The sequence below is a fragment of the Neodiprion lecontei genome, chromosome 6 (assembly GCF_021901455.1).
Source record: "Neodiprion lecontei isolate iyNeoLeco1 chromosome 6, iyNeoLeco1.1, whole genome shotgun sequence".
Lineage (NCBI taxonomy): Eukaryota > Metazoa > Arthropoda > Insecta > Hymenoptera > Diprionidae > Neodiprion > Neodiprion lecontei.
In genome coordinates, this window is record NC_060265.1 from 6,734,722 (window position 1) to 6,749,907 (window position 15,186).

At 37.6% G+C, this 15,186-nt stretch overlaps 4 protein-coding genes across 4 annotated transcripts; 2 read left to right on the forward strand and 2 right to left on the reverse strand.

Moving 5' to 3' along the window:
- Positions 1–2,888: 2,888 nt before the first annotated feature.
- Positions 2,889–7,483, reverse strand: LOC107222761 (tetraspanin-2A). The gene is made up of 5 exons (XM_015662266.2): positions 7,255–7,483; positions 5,561–5,758; positions 5,281–5,457; positions 5,016–5,201; positions 2,889–4,773 (listed from the first exon to the last, which is right to left on the reverse strand). Exons 1-5 carry the CDS (start codon positions 7,348–7,350, stop codon positions 4,699–4,701), a joined length of 732 nt encoding a protein of 243 aa, XP_015517752.1. The 5' UTR covers positions 7,351–7,483; the 3' UTR covers positions 2,889–4,698.
- Positions 7,484–9,332: 1,849 nt separating this feature from the next.
- On the forward strand, positions 9,333–11,423 carry LOC107223089 (calumenin). Its single transcript, XM_015662669.2, has 4 exons — positions 9,333–9,649; positions 9,970–10,537; positions 10,722–10,837; positions 10,946–11,423. The coding sequence occupies exons 1-4, from the start codon at positions 9,548–9,550 to the stop codon at positions 11,132–11,134; spliced, it is 975 nt and encodes a 324-aa protein (XP_015518155.1). The 5' UTR covers positions 9,333–9,547; the 3' UTR covers positions 11,135–11,423.
- A 295-nt stretch (positions 11,424–11,718) lies between these two features.
- On the forward strand, positions 11,719–13,428 carry LOC107222682. The gene is made up of 5 exons (XM_015662146.2): positions 11,719–11,808; positions 11,896–12,045; positions 12,253–12,372; positions 12,497–12,576; positions 12,679–13,428. The coding sequence occupies exons 1-5, from the start codon at positions 11,751–11,753 to the stop codon at positions 12,829–12,831; spliced, it is 561 nt and encodes a 186-aa protein (XP_015517632.1). The 5' UTR covers positions 11,719–11,750; the 3' UTR covers positions 12,832–13,428.
- On the reverse strand, positions 13,253–15,087 carry LOC107222780. The gene is made up of 3 exons (XM_015662289.2): positions 14,998–15,087; positions 14,503–14,691; positions 13,253–14,236 (listed from the first exon to the last, which is right to left on the reverse strand). Exons 2-3 carry the CDS (start codon positions 14,591–14,593, stop codon positions 13,815–13,817), a joined length of 513 nt encoding a protein of 170 aa, XP_015517775.1. The 5' UTR covers positions 14,594–14,691; positions 14,998–15,087; the 3' UTR covers positions 13,253–13,814.
- Positions 15,088–15,186: the final 99 nt, after the last annotated feature.

Sequence of the window (15,186 nt, forward strand, 5' to 3'; positions counted from 1 at the left end):
AAGAATGAAACATTGAATAATATCTGTCGTAGTTATTTCACGCGATAAGGAATTTCTGTAAATGCGTTAAATTGCGAAATACTTCGCGGAACTACTGAAAATTAATTAAAGTAAAAAAAAAAAAAAAGTTACTCGTACCCAACGGTCGGATCAGATATAATGAGGTATAATTCCTTCATAGATTACCATCGAAATGATTGATAGGTACGTAGCAGTACTTTACGTTTGCACTTTACGTGCCTTCCTAACGTTCATTATACCCACCCAGAACTACGAAAGTTTATAATACAACATCGAATACTTGTTACGAATTGCGCAACTGCTGCTGGTAAATGCTTCGATTATGTGGTCTGCCATTATCACAAGTATCGGTATACGGACTTTACATGCTCTTGTTAGCCAAGTATTCGTTAAATTCGCTAGACCCCCAAGCACAAGGCTTAGTAAAAAAAATTTTGAAAAAAAATATTAAACGCCATCGCCGTAATGTTTGACAAATTGTCAAATTGTTTGCTCAGTCATAGGTCGTTAATCATCGGACTGTACAGGTATCAATTAGTTCGCAGTTGGACAGATTTTTCACCAATGTATAATTGCTTCTGCGTTTCATAAATTTTGTAATCCTCGATTGATAATATTTCGAGTCAATGTTCTGACTGCAATTTAATTTCATCACGTTGTCACGATTATTTCGTTTTCTTTTCGTTCATTCTTACTGGTCGGTGGAATAATTTTTTTTAACTATTAACGGATCGGCGATCCCTCCTCCTATCCTACGAGCGACCCAAATCAACTGCTCGATCGCTTCGAGGCTCATTAATTTTTATACCTTGGACATTTCTTATTTCCGTTCAGCCCAGAGGCGTCGGACACCGATGTCTAATCGAATGGTATACGCGTTATCGAATATGTTTTTGAACTGGGCAGGGATCACGTATAATGGACAGTTTGCACAAGCGCGTGTCACTCCAAAAGGTCATGGTTAAATTGCTGGCAATACTCAAAGGAGCTATTGTATCACCATTACTGAGTCAGCTCGCCTTAAAGGTGGCTAGCTATTCCGAGCAAATTTTTTTTTCACTTCTCGAAGCGCGTTCTACGTCTCGGTAAAGTTGGTTCAAATTTTGCGTCGATTCGAATTTCACTCAATTTCGGAATCGTGATAAAATCCTCGAGTAACTCGATCGGCGAGCCTTGAAATAAATAGCCACTCATTTATTTCCCGTGTCTATTTATCTATGATATTCTAACGCGTAAACTAGGCGGACTTTGTGCAACACACACATCGTTCAGGGTGTGGGACCCGATTCTCATACGTAGATCCGCTTTGATACTCGTCGATTTATGTTCAGATAAACCTCGTATTAGTTTCGCAAGGCGCATGTGCATGTTTATATTTACCACATCAACCTCTGGAGCGGATTGCTTACAGTATTTGCAATTAGTAGCCCCAAGTTAGGCGTGACATGGAATTACAAATGAAAGATGAATTTTTACTCACAGTATTCCCGATCTCTGTAGCAGTCATCGAGGATTTCGGAGAGACCATGAATACGGTGGGCAATTCATACGTGCATACGTACCTACAAAGGTGGATAATAAAATATGAATTGACATTTCTTTTGTACTCAAAAATTATAATAAGCACGTCGATATAGGTATAATTAATTCGTCAAGGTTCATCGATAAATCGTCGAATGTGAGCACAACGTGTTCCTGTACCATCCGAAGGATACGTATTATAGTACCTACGCTGTAAAACTTGTGAGTGTTGGAGATCAGGTGTGTCATGGCCGTGCTAATAATGACAATGGTGACGATGATGACGATGACGGGTTGAGTGCGATTATCTTGGGCTGAATGGTCAAGGAGCACATCAGCCCCAACATCCAAAGCTCGGAACTGGCAAACCAATGTACTGCGTGAACTGATAGTTGGAAGATGAAAAAAACGTTCGTTTGTATGACCGACGTGATTTAAGGACAAGTATGAATACGCGTCAATTGAATTGACGGAAGTAACGAAAGTACGAATCACGCTGAATGAGTACTGGTCGGCACAATGAGCCCCACGAGCCGTTCCGTGTTCGACTGAAGAGATTATCATAACAACGAGCGAGTCTCTGATCAGGATTTAAACACTGATACAGCATAACGCATCGTCTCGTTCCCAGGGTAGCTGTAAGAAAAACGAAAACAAAAATAAAAGATACGTATAAGCGCTACACGGCTTTCGTATCATAGAATCACAAGAATTACAGCAATTACGTGAATGTTGAACCCAGAAACTTGATGCGCCCGTCTGAAATGGTGGTGTTGTATTAGTAACTAAAGCCAGACCAGCCAAGGACGCGGTTTAGCCAGTTTAATTACAGAGTCAGGATGGACCATTGTCAAGGATGAACTGACCAGATATCGCTACAGGTATATTACTCACATCAATGAAGATACACACAAGTTTTGCGCTGGGATCCAGAGTTCATTGCTCGTCGGAAATTCACCCAACGGTCCTCGGCGTGGTCGCAACTTTCTCCTGAGAGAGTTTTTGATGTTCAGAAGCCGGGGAAATCAATATTCTTGATTAGTTCACGTTCTGTGAAACGGAAGTTTTGCTTGGGAACGGATCGATTACAAATTCAAAAACGTTGGTGTCTCACACGTCGTACTGTTCCAACGACGCGTCCCTCGAGCCTGATGTTTAACATTTTTTTTTTTCATAACAAACAAAGAAGTGAACGTCCAAGTGTGTGTAGTAAATTGCGCCTTCCTGCAGAACGTTAATCATTAGAGTATCCAATAATTAGTCTGCGGCGAAACAGCCATGGTTGTTTTTTTTTTTTATCGTTTTTATACACTTCTTTTTTTCTTCTTTCAATTCGATCACGCTTTGGTTCCGGTTAGTAAATAATACTCGGCTGCATTTTTTGTGGTGATCAATATTTTCATCACAATGGTCCTCTTATCTCTCGCCTCGCGACCCACATCGGCTGCTGCTCTATCGCTTTGAGATTTATTATTAATACCCAACACAGGCATTTTAAATTTATGTCCAGCCTGAGGCGTCGCGGGCGTTGACGGCTGATCAAACAATATCTATTCTACGCCTCTACCTGAGTTTCAATGTTCCTCAATTGCGTATGAGCGTAGGTACTGGAGATAGTTTACATAGTCCCGTGTCAATCCTATAAAGGTCATGGTTAAACTATTCGCAATAATCGCGAGCTCACCTGCAGTGTGGAGCTTGGCCCTAAAAGGCTACAATAACTCGGAGCATAATTTTTACACTTTGGTATGTCGTACAGTTTATCGAGAAAGTCGTATTCGTTTAAATTCTGCATTACGAAATCTCGATTCTCAAGTTATTTGATCTGATAGCGATGAAAAATTTATACTTAAATTGTGCTAATCGTGAGGAATATGTTACATTTATTCATGAATGTTTTGACGAATTACCTATCAGGTTCTCGTTCGGTAATTCGATACAGGCGTATCCGTCCACTTTTTCAATTGACAATAGACGATTATATAAAACCAAAGTAATAAAACAAGCGTTCGGTGTTTGAACAAGGTTTAAATATATATTTAGATGCTTAATACGAACTATTTTTCGCGATTTAAATTTGTATTGTAGGTACATACTATTAAACCCTAAGATAAAAATTGCATTTCGGTTATACAAACTTGCGATTATCCGAACTAGGCTCGGTCCCAATTAATTCGGATAATCGAGGTTCTACTGTACTGTATAACATATATTTCTGTAGTTTGTCATGATCTATTTGTAGATATTTAATTAGTCTTCAAGTATGTTTAACACGTACGTTCGGTGAATTTAGCCGTTTGTTACTCCTGTTTCTTGTACTTGTTGCGTGGCAATAAAATGAAATTTCTGCATATTCAAATTTTGTGAAAATTATGCAGATGAGATAGTAGAATTCCAGCTAAGGTTAGTTGAATGACGCATACTATTGCCAAAAAGAGAAGAAACAGAACGAAATATGTGCGTCGAATTACGGCATCAGGTACTTTATCGTCAAAGATTGTAATATTGTAAGAATAATTTTTAACGCGTGTTCAAAATTACTTTTACACTGATAGGGCCTGTTTCTAATATGCATATACTTTAATTTGGCAATAATTAATACGTGTACACAATGGGTTTATTTATAACAAAATATTACAAAGTTATCTATAGGATGTTATATGCGGCGATCACTATCGTTATGACACTGACTCATTTTAATTGATTAAAATTATTCCTATTTCGTACAATTGCACGTATTACTTATAGTAAGTTATACCAATGATAAATTATGTTATATAATTATAGATTTAAGTGTTTATACATGTATATGTTTCAATGCCTGAAGGTAATACTAGATTTCGCAAGTGTGAAGAAAATCAATCTTGCTGAAGGTTCGAGTCCAGATCCAATTGGGTTAGATGATTTTTTATTCATTATATTTCAATTGTCTTTTAACGTCATGTTCGTAAAATGATTATGTGGCTTTGGATTTTGCTTTTATTTGTTAATTTTTTGTGATTATAAATTAATCATTGACTGGTTGAGGCACGCCCTCTGAGCTCGTACGATTATTGTAATATATGGCTGCATCTCATTCGCAATTGAATTATTTGTATAACTTACGTAAATGAAGCTTAATGTATGTTGTGAATAAAATTGAAATGATTGGTATTATTATTGTTTGTACGTAATTTCTTCCTCCTTCTTGATTGCTTGGATCAAGATCAACGCGAGAACCGCCAAAACAACCTGCACAAAAATGAAAAAAAAAAAAAAAATACCGAAAGGTGATTAAGTCTTATCTAACACCGCTTGCATCGTTATGCTATTACACTTTCTCCGAAATGTTTTGTGCACAGATATATATCTATATCCAATTAATCTACCCATTCATCGACTGCGGCAACGCAGAACTTCGTTTAATTTATTTTTCAGTTCGATTGTAACGTCCTTTACAATCAGGAGTCTCCAGCTAGTATATTCGTACTTACGTGCAGCATGCAAAGAGATAACGCGAGACCAGCGATCCATCCAGATCTAGCCTCCAAAAACCAAGTAAGCTCATCGACACAACCGTGGAAAAATGCATTCCCTGTTACCGTGTCCCGGCATTCTGTAGGCAGTGGCTTCAGCATCGTCAAGTAATCCATCGGACCATTGGCTCCGCAGCATCCGATCTAAGACATCGAACAATCGGAATACAGAAAAAATCACCCGCCAAGCGTTATTATCATCACTGAGGCGAATCTGACTCACGTTCTCCTGTACCATCCGGAGGATAACCGCAGCGCCTTCGTATTGCGAGTTGGATATCAGATTTGTCATGGCCGTTGAGATAATGGGTTGAATACTGCTGTCGTAGGTCGAATAATCAAGGAGCACCGCAGCCCCGGCTAAACCGCATACAAAGCTCAGGATTTGTAGACCAATATACTGAAAAGAACCTTCGATAGTACCGGAATTGCCTCGATTTAAGGACACGCGCAAATAACCGTCAATAATTTCATTCCAGGAAGTAAAAAAATTCAGTACGCACTGCGTAAAGGCCTACAACGAGCTCCATGAGAGCTGCACCGCACCCAACGAAAGATATTATCATCACAATTACGGAGGCTGCGATCAGGATGTAAATACCAATGTAGAATTGCCACATTCCGAGGAAACCAACCCACTCCTCGAATCCCGGCTCAAGACGCATCCAAAGCGACAGTCCAAACAAGCTGGCCCCAAATATCTGGAGGCAAAACATAGAAATAACATTTTTGTTTGAAATTTTGTAACGATGGTTGATCGTAATCATGATATAAATAATTATTGTTTTCACGTAACATTGCCAGAACAAAGTGAATGCGTCATGTTCCACATATGGCGTTAATTATAGAGTAAAGGAATTTTTAACGGAAATTAAGTTCATGGACATTTGAATTCCGTGATTGGAGATTGGCTGCAGCTTGTTCACTGCGTCTGTTTTGTAATTTGCGTTTTTTTTTTCTCTCTCTCTCTCCAATTTGATTGACTTCTGACTGGTATTTATCGACAGTGATAGAAACCTTCTACCAAATATACATGTGTCCATTACGATATCGAATGAGTTTTCATTATACAGAAAATTTCATACAGTTTATCTGTGACAATGAATTTCTCATCAATGTTGAAAAATTATTCCACGTGTGTTAATCGCAAAAACATGTACGGTGCATTGGTTATAGATATATGTATAGTGTCCTAAATATAGATATTGCACCTCGTATTTAAAATCACACACATGTCCTGCTGTTTAAAATTTCCACGAAGTAAATTTGCAATGGCTATAAAACTGAGGCGCGTCCTAGAATATAACGCATTGCTATTTAGGACGGCATCTCGACGCGATGTAGTCATTATTTTCTCCTGGTGTAACAAATCAGGACTTTCGTGTATTACGCAAATTCATACCCACTCCAATACAAGGCAATATAAGACAGTGTTAAATTTGAACACAGTTCTAGAATAGCAATTGTGCTACGTATAATACGTACAGTTGTACACGTAGTTACAATACTGCATACCAGTTAAGCAACATAGATTGAGTAATCACCGCCTAACGCATCGGCAACCAGCCTTCCGCGAAGCTGTGACGGGTTGCCGACAAGCAGGCGCAAGAACACCAATTTCCGGAGCAAATGTTATGTTGCAATAATTTGATCACTGCTACAATCTAGCTGCAATTCAAGAGAATTTTTCGTAACGGATGAAACAGTTTTTAAATCAATTTAACGTCTTATATCGCCTGAACGTAATCTCCTATCACTGATGACACATCGGATATCTTATGTATAACGTGGCGTGTATCGTACAGGAAGGGCTTTGATAAAAATCGATGCAAACTATCAAGAGCTCTTCTAATGATATCATCAAATTACAATTTTAAATTCGATGTAATATATAAACGATGTTCGTTTTTTACTTAGCTAAAATTGCCGACATTCTCGCGAATTAATTGATAAATGAATCATACATATGTATACGAAACGAAGAACCTTATTTGCCATTGCTAATACCTTATAGCCTATGATGCTCAAAAAACGAATCTTTCTCCAAATTCTTGCAGTTAGTGCGTAGTCGATGTAAAAATAACATGTTTGGTATGTAGTTATGTATGATCTGAGAGCGTATAAAATTAGTATCCACATGTTTGATTCTATACAGGATTGTGTGTACGTTGAATGCAATCGTGGAAGGATTACTCACCCAACTCACTGCGTTGAAACAGAATATCAGGTATTTTATACATCCAATTTTTTGCTCCAGCTGGGCAGCACCAGTGCCTCGGCCCGTCCCAGCCATTATTTTTTAAGAACCGGGCACTTTGTTGAACGAAGATCACCACTAATTATTGGAGTCGAGACAACAATGGTTGAGTACAACAGGTAACTGGGCGGGCCACCAACGTGTAATGTTTTATCTTTGGCAAATATAAGATAACTTGGATAAGCGCGCCCTAGATATACAGCGTCACGACTTACTATGTTCTGATAAATCAAACGTGAATCATTCTTTCTCATCGCGGTAGTTTGATTAACGAGGTGAGTATAGTATAATTTTAATCTTAGTGAGCAGGAAGTAAATTTCTACAACCAATTGGCATACAAATATATTACATATTTCGTATTCAATAGAAACGCGTATATATAATATAAGTGTACGAGCGAGATCAAAACATCTCCAGTATATTTTCCCTGAATTGTGTTCACTCTTCTTCAATATCAATTCTATGTATAGTTATCACGTCGTCGTGCTTTTCACGACAGGTGAGGCACAATTGGGGATCGCCGATGTGTCATTGTACGTTCCTGAAATTACGGTGTGAAAAAAGCAGCGGTATCGTCTCGCATTATTGATTACATGATGTTGGACGTACTGTGGGTATGGAGATGCAATCCCTGTATATGTTCGTAATGTCAATTTCGTACAACATAATATAGATACCGTAGCAACAGCAATGACGATAAAGTCGACATCTGGGAATTTTCAACTCGGCGATTGCTCAAGTCTAAAACATTCAGGCGCAGCTATGCGTGTATTTAAATATTACCAAGCATCGCACATACCTAACAAATTTATGACCAGTCTTGTACGCTCTCAGCATCGTATCCAGAATATAATGTATTACATATGGAAATTTATTGCAAACAATATCTGCGAATGAGATAGTACAAACGTTTAGGCCGAGATAAATTAACTGGAAGAATGCATGTTTTCTGCGATTTCTACAATGGATTGATTCTGGAAAGTGGTATGGTGAATGGTTCGAACGACTTTATACGTTGACCTAGTCTTCGTATCATATCATGCAATTTACGCAAAGGTAGACCAGACTTGGATATAATTGGTGGAAATACACTGCAGTATACGTTGCATGAATGTTGCAGCTTTTCGCGATCACAGTTCAAACTACTCTCAGTATTCGATTTTAGATCCGCGCTGTAGATCCTTCGCTACAGAAACTCACGACAGAGAATCGTGTGAATCTACTAGACTCCACATGTACTACTGGAATGTTGACTACCAGTCTTATCTTCGACAATAATATCAAGCACTGTACTCTAATTCCGAGCTTGCAGCGTGTGGATTTAGCTATTCTTCAACATGTATTCTAACTCTTGATTGAAAAAGCTCTGGTATCTTATTAAACAAAGACTAATTAACGAATGATAAACCTGACTTTGATCAAATGTGATAAATTTGGAGTAAAGACAATCCTTTCCCAAAGCCTGATCGGCTGGTATTAATTTATTTCGATCTGAAATCTGTTAAATCTCTAATATAGTAAATAGCGATAGTTTACTGAGATATTTCCTAACGACGGGATATCCTAGCTGTTAAAAAATCACCGTGTGCAGCCAATTACATCGAGCGTACGCAGATTCATCCTACACATTGTGTTCTATTAATACGCGGTAGCTCAATTACGAACGTCTAGCTTGTGTAAATTTATAAGTAGGATGAATTTACTACGGTCGAAATATTCAACGTTATCGAATATACAGGCGCTACGTGCCTGGAGATAAATCGGTGCGAGAAATTTCTGTGAGACCGATAATGAATGTATACGGTATGTATGTATGGTTATTATTGCAGATACCGATGTTCTCAAATATTTGATGTTTCGTAATCAGCGGTTAATGACCAATTCAAGTTTCCATTTCGTCAATGGAAGATCGCGATGTGTGGGCGAAGGCATTTGTTTTCTTCTAAAGGCGCGTGCGAATCGTCGGCCATAGAACAGCCGGGAAACGTGGTTGGTGCAAGCGAGAGAACCAGGGAGTGGGGACCGGCGGTAACCAAGAAGTTGAGCTATGATGATGTGGAAGCTGGAACAGCGGCCTAGAGTTGATGACATAGCGTTGCCTTTCAACGTCAAGGGTTCTCGCCTTGATAGAGGATTTTTAATTCTTCCTGCCGCAATCGAGTCGTTGTAAATAGGACCCTCGTTTCATCGTTTAATTTTTTACACTTCGTGTTAGGTAGTTTCTTCAAAATCATGCTGCGGACATTATTTACACTCGGTAGTGTGTTCTTGGTTATTGTTACCGTCAGGGCGATTCCGAAGCCAGATGAAGTTCAGGATCGTGTATTAGACAAGGTTCGTTCAGAGTTTGTACAAATCAAAATTAGCCCATTTTCGTACGCATAACCTCTACGAGCACTCCTGTCATTCATTCGCTCAATACTTGGTCGAACCCGATTTTCGTTTATTTGATTTAAAATTAAACTTGCATGTAATTAATCACAGATTTTTTAACAACTTATTACTGTTTTTGTAAGGTTTGTGAAAAGCTTCTATTATCGCAACGTAATTACAGAAGAATGTTGATCGCATGTCCATCGGAGATCAATTTTCATTTATTATTATACAACTTGTACTTCAGTTTTTAGTTATATGTTGGCGTATTGCAATTTCAGGACCTTAGCGACCAGGAACACTTTATTAATTCACAACACAATCCGACGTACGATCATGAGGCTTTTCTTGGTGAGGAGGCCAAGACATTTGATCAGCTGAGTCCTGAGGAGAGCAGAAGACGCCTCGGTATAATAGTTGATAAAATTGACAAAGATAAAGACGGATTTGTGACCCAAGAGGAGCTCAAGGACTGGATAAAGTACACCCAACAACGTTACATCCAAGACGACGTTGACCGTCAATGGACGACACATAATCCAGAGGACAAGGAAAAGCTGCCTTGGCAAGAATACCGCAGCTTGGTATACGGATTTATGGACGATGCCGGCGACGATTTACCTGAAAAAACCGAGGACGATAATTTCTCATATGCTGCTATGCTCAAGAGAGATCGCCGACGTTGGTCGGTAGCTGATAAAGACGGTGACGATGCCTTGACCAAAGAAGAATTTACCGGATTTCTTCATCCAGAAGAATCTGATGATATGCGGGATGTTGTTGTCCTCGAGACAATGGAGGATATCGATAAAGATGCTGATGGAAAAATATCCGTCACTGAATATATTGGTATGTTTTTGATTCTGAAAATAATATTATGCAGTTAATTAGATAAATCAGAATGGCAAGAGTTATTAAATTTGACCAACTTTAGCCAAAAATGGATGCGAGAAAATCGTAGTTCAAAGAAATTGTTTTCGACGAACGTCGAACAATGATTTGCATATCCTAAATTTATATAACTATTTTCCAGGCGACATGTACAGGGGAGGAGCTGACGAGGAAGAACCAGAATGGGTAAAGAATGAAAGAGAGCAGTTTTCTACTTACAGAGACAAGGATGGTGATGGCTTCATGGATGTTGAGGAGGTTGGTTACGGACATTGTTTCGTATACTCTGTAATAATTTCAAGTTGACATTATTCATAGGCAGTCTTATTATGAAATATTTTACTTATGAATAACTGATATTTTTAGGTAAAGAATTGGATCATCCCAGCAGACTTTGATCACGCGGAAGCAGAATCCCGGCATTTGATTTATGAGGCAGACGGTGATGCTGATCAAAAACTTACCAAAGAAGAGATCTTAGAGAAATATGACATTTTCGTTGGTTCGCAAGCAACTGATTTTGGAGAGGCTTTGGCGAGACACGATGAATTTTAATAATATTACATTTTACTGCTTCATTGAACAAAGTTTATACATATATTTATATTGATATTATTAAGATCTTAGCTTAAAGATTCAACCCTGTCAAGCATTTATGTCTAGCATTTTCCATTCTACATATATTTATGTACCTACTTATAGTACGTACTAAACGAAACGGTGATAAAATTTTACTAATGTTATTCGTCTAACAGAATACGTATATCACCTTCGTAATCAAAAATAATGAATTTCAATCTCATGTAAATGGCCCTAATAATAAACATGCATATTTTAATACTAACTTGAAGTTACCAACAATCACAGTATACTAGTTTTTTCTTACTAAATTACCTGACTTATTTGTCACCGCATTTCTAAATACTGTATTTAGAGGTGAGTGTGAAACATCAGTTTTATTCAAGGCAACAATAAATGTTAAGGCCTTGAGAATACGTTCAACAAGGAATTTATAATTTGACATGAATCCATAGCTATTATTATATCGATATACTTTGATTGGGCTCGTAAAGCTTATCCAAAAAAATACAGTGACGTATATCTTTATCAGATAAGTAGAGATAATAATTGAACGATATCAGTACGGCTCACATTACCTGGCAAGTGCAACATGCGGAAATTTTACTTCTTCGCATTACTTTATTTTTGTTTTTTTTGTCATTTAGCAGGTATACTAACAACTTTTTACTTATTATATCCGTGAAATATTAGCACGTAATTTGATGTATTCAAATACTCACTTTGCAACTTTGAAGCATCTGCAGACACAACTGACACTGAGGATGATACTCCATATTGCCTACATTTTACTTGGCTTGGACCGTTGTATGACAAGACCAGCACTGTCAATATTTCTTGCGACGATTATACCGGTACACCATGCATCGAACCACTGATTGTTACGAGTAAGTATCTTGATAAATTATTTTATGGCACATGACATGATAGTATGCCGGAATGACGTCACAGCTTTGATGGCTTTCAACTGACTTATATTCAGAATAATTCACATAAGTAAATATCGTTGCTATAACATTCTCGTCTAAAAAACAAGAATAGCCCCACAAATTTCAGCGATGAGTCTCAATTAATTGCACATACGTGATTTGCAGATGATGGTAGTGAACCAAATGTAACATACATGTGGGCAAATTATAATCGCTCAATAATCGGATGCCCGTTAAGGTCTGGCTACAGTTGCATAAAATATACTTATGTGTATGATAATGCAGGTGAGCGAAAATCTCTCATTTGTGCCAATTTATTTACCGTATAATAATGCATGTATTCAATAGTAACTGCATTGTAAACTTATTGTTTATTTCTGTCTTATGATTGTTATTGTTTTTTTTATAGTGATAAATGCTTCTTACTTTTGTGGTAAAATGATCCAGGATACTACAACTGCTTTGACGTCGGGTTGCTATGAGCAAAAGGTAAATCACGACAACATTTGTTTTACTACTGTCTACGTAAAAACCAATGATGATTTTTCATGAGTATAACATGCCATTATCCTTCTGATTCATTGTTAACAGATTACCAGCCACACGATCGGTGCCTGTGCGTGCCGAACTAACGCTGGAGAAGCACCCTGTAACGCATCTACTACGAATATTGCATCCATTTGCACTCAGACACTGCTTTTCTTACTGTTACTAATTTCTTGTTATGGAAATATGTTTTCATAGAATCATTTCATGATTACATAAAATCTACCTGAATTTCAATAGCGTATTTAAACTTGTTCTCGTGTACGTTATGTTATCGTTAAGAAGCTTATGCATTTTTGTACATTATTACATTCAGATATATTTGCCGTCATATATTAAATTTTATATTCTTCCTGTATAGATTATACCTTATACAATTCGGAATAGGATACTGCATATTGACATTGCCAAATTGAATGCTGATTTTCCTGAATACCGTAATTATAATTAATTTTAGTTTTGTAAAAATTGCACAATTTCTATTTCAAACGCTTTGCCGCGCTGCCATATCATATGAGAACACTAGACTGCCTATCGTAAGGCGTAAAGCCGCGGCAATTTTTTTATTCAAACTTTACTTCCGAAAACAGGAATATCATACGAATAAAATACGCAGCAATGGATTTTCATTCCTTTTATATAACATGATACATCTCTGGCTATACGCTTTATAATTTTAAACGTTTACGTGTAAGTTAGCATATTTTAGAAATAAATGCTCAACATTCACATATGTGATATCTGGGATTCTTTCGTGATCGTGATCTGGATATTCAATAATTGTTTCTTTGGTTCCAGGTATTGTAAAAAAGTATCTTTATCAAAGGTTTCGGTCAGTCGAAACTGGCTATCTTTAATCTATTGTAAGATACTTGGATAAAAGTCACATATAATAAACAAAAAACCTACAAATAATTAGGGTTTGCGATACGTGCTTGTTTAAAAATCACTCATCGTCTTTTTTCAAAATATAATCTTAGAACATATAGAATATAATTAGTTCACAGCACGTTTCACATTGATAACTGATATTAATATATTTTTATTATAGTCAGTGTGTGTCGAGGTTTAATATCCATGGATTTTAATCGCATGCTTACACTATTTCAGTGCAGAATCAAAACGTGATGCTATCATGTTTGCAATGAAAATCAAATTGGTAGATTCAATCATGTTTTTCGTCATTCGTAGTACGTAACAAGCACGTACGCAATTATGATTAACACAAAAGCGAGCAAGGTACCGGAGTGCAAACTGGATGCATCATTCACAACCCCGACTCCAGGAACAACTAGAGTATTGTCCCCGGCGGTAATTATTTCAACGTTTGATGAAGTGACCTCTGCCACACCGTTCCCGACGTTACAAAGATTACTTGTACAAGCCCGGTAATAGGTTTTGGCGAAGGGTGTCTTTACTTCGGTATTTAAATACAGAGGATTGTCTTCGCAAGCCCGATAAAACGCCGTCACGAGTCCCGTGGGCTCTGCCAATTCCCGTCGATAAATTGTACAATATTTGTAATTGCACGTAGTAGAAAAATCAGGATCCGAAATACACGAACTTGAAGATGATGTACTGTCGCAAACGTAACATCTCAAGCCTGAAAGAATACGATAAAAGATTTAATCTAGTTTGGACATTTAACCGTTGTTTGGTTGTAGAAAATAATTGACTACACTTGCTAGATCGAGATCCATCCTTGAAATGTGCGACGCTAAAATTTTCCGATTGTACATTCTAAACACTCATTATTTTGATAACGATCGAAAGTATTCAGTATAGAAGCTATCGCTAATACAACTTTCAGTGTAACAATTATGGCGTTTGTTTGATCCAGAATCCAAAAAAAGCTGAAAAAATACTAACCGTAAGCATATTGCTGTCTCGACGTAAAAACTGCGATCACGAATAGTATCGTTGTTAAATTTATGTCCCGCATCCTGTGCTCTATATCCATTATCCCAACACCTCACTTACAACTCTTTGCTATGCCCACACGAAAGCAATACTGACTTGTGTTAGTCACGGGAAAAATATCAGTGACGACGCGTTCAGCTATCACGATACCGATAAAATAGATTGCGGGATATACATATAGGTGTGATGTGCGTAAGTGTATGCAGTCAATATGAATAATCTAAGATTACGCGAGGCACCTTTCCGAAAATGGAGTAAAGCGATTAATGTTGAAGCGGTGTGAAACAATTAAAACAAAAGCGTACCTATAATGTACGGACAAAATATTTCACGCGACTCAAGGTACACTACGATAACGCTAATTGAAACATCAAGGATTTGCAAGGCATTTCAATTAACAACAATAGTTTTTGGTAAAATAAATAACCGAAGGGAAAAACCAACCGTTCAACTTCCGTCTATGCAGTGCACAACTTTGCGAAGGCTGTGTAATAAACTTGTTACGCCATTCGTTCAAGAATTTTTATGTCAGTGCAATAAATTGTACAATATATAGGTACGACTACTGTGCGGGAAATCCTCACAATAATTGATGCGGCAATGAACCCGCCTAGCTGCTCTTCGCGTCGCATA

Excerpts from the sequence above, each read along its gene's own strand:
- LOC107222761 (XM_015662266.2), bottom strand. The coding sequence starts at position 7,350 with ATGGCTGGGACGGGCCGAGGCACTGGTGCTGCCCAGCTGGAGCAAAAA. Across the intron at positions 5,458-5,560 it reads TCGTTGTAGGCCTTTACGCA|TATATTGGTCTACAAATCCT; the intron begins GTGCGTACTGAA and ends GGTTCTTTTCAG. Across the intron at positions 4,774-5,015 it reads TATCTCTTTGCATGCTGCAC|GTTGTTTTGGCGGTTCTCGC; the intron begins GTAAGTACGAAT and ends ATTTTTGTGCAG.
- LOC107223089 (XM_015662669.2), top strand. The coding sequence starts at position 9,548 with ATGCTGCGGACATTATTTACACTCGGTAGTGTGTTCTTGGTTATTGTT. Across the intron at positions 10,538-10,721 it reads ATCCGTCACTGAATATATTG|GCGACATGTACAGGGGAGGA; the intron begins GTATGTTTTTGA and ends ACTATTTTCCAG. Across the intron at positions 10,838-10,945 it reads GCTTCATGGATGTTGAGGAG|GTAAAGAATTGGATCATCCC; the intron begins GTTGGTTACGGA and ends TGATATTTTTAG.
- LOC107222682 (XM_015662146.2), top strand. The coding sequence starts at position 11,751 with ATGCGGAAATTTTACTTCTTCGCATTACTTTATTTTTGTTTTTTTTGT. Across the intron at positions 11,809-11,895 it reads TTTTTTTTGTCATTTAGCAG|CATCTGCAGACACAACTGAC; the intron begins GTATACTAACAA and ends GCAACTTTGAAG. Across the intron at positions 12,046-12,252 it reads CGAACCACTGATTGTTACGA|ATGATGGTAGTGAACCAAAT; the intron begins GTAAGTATCTTG and ends CGTGATTTGCAG.
- LOC107222780 (XM_015662289.2), bottom strand. The coding sequence starts at position 14,593 with ATGGATATAGAGCACAGGATGCGGGACATAAATTTAACAACGATACTA. Across the intron at positions 14,237-14,502 it reads GAGACAGCAATATGCTTACG|GCTTGAGATGTTACGTTTGC; the intron begins GTTAGTATTTTT and ends GTATTCTTTCAG.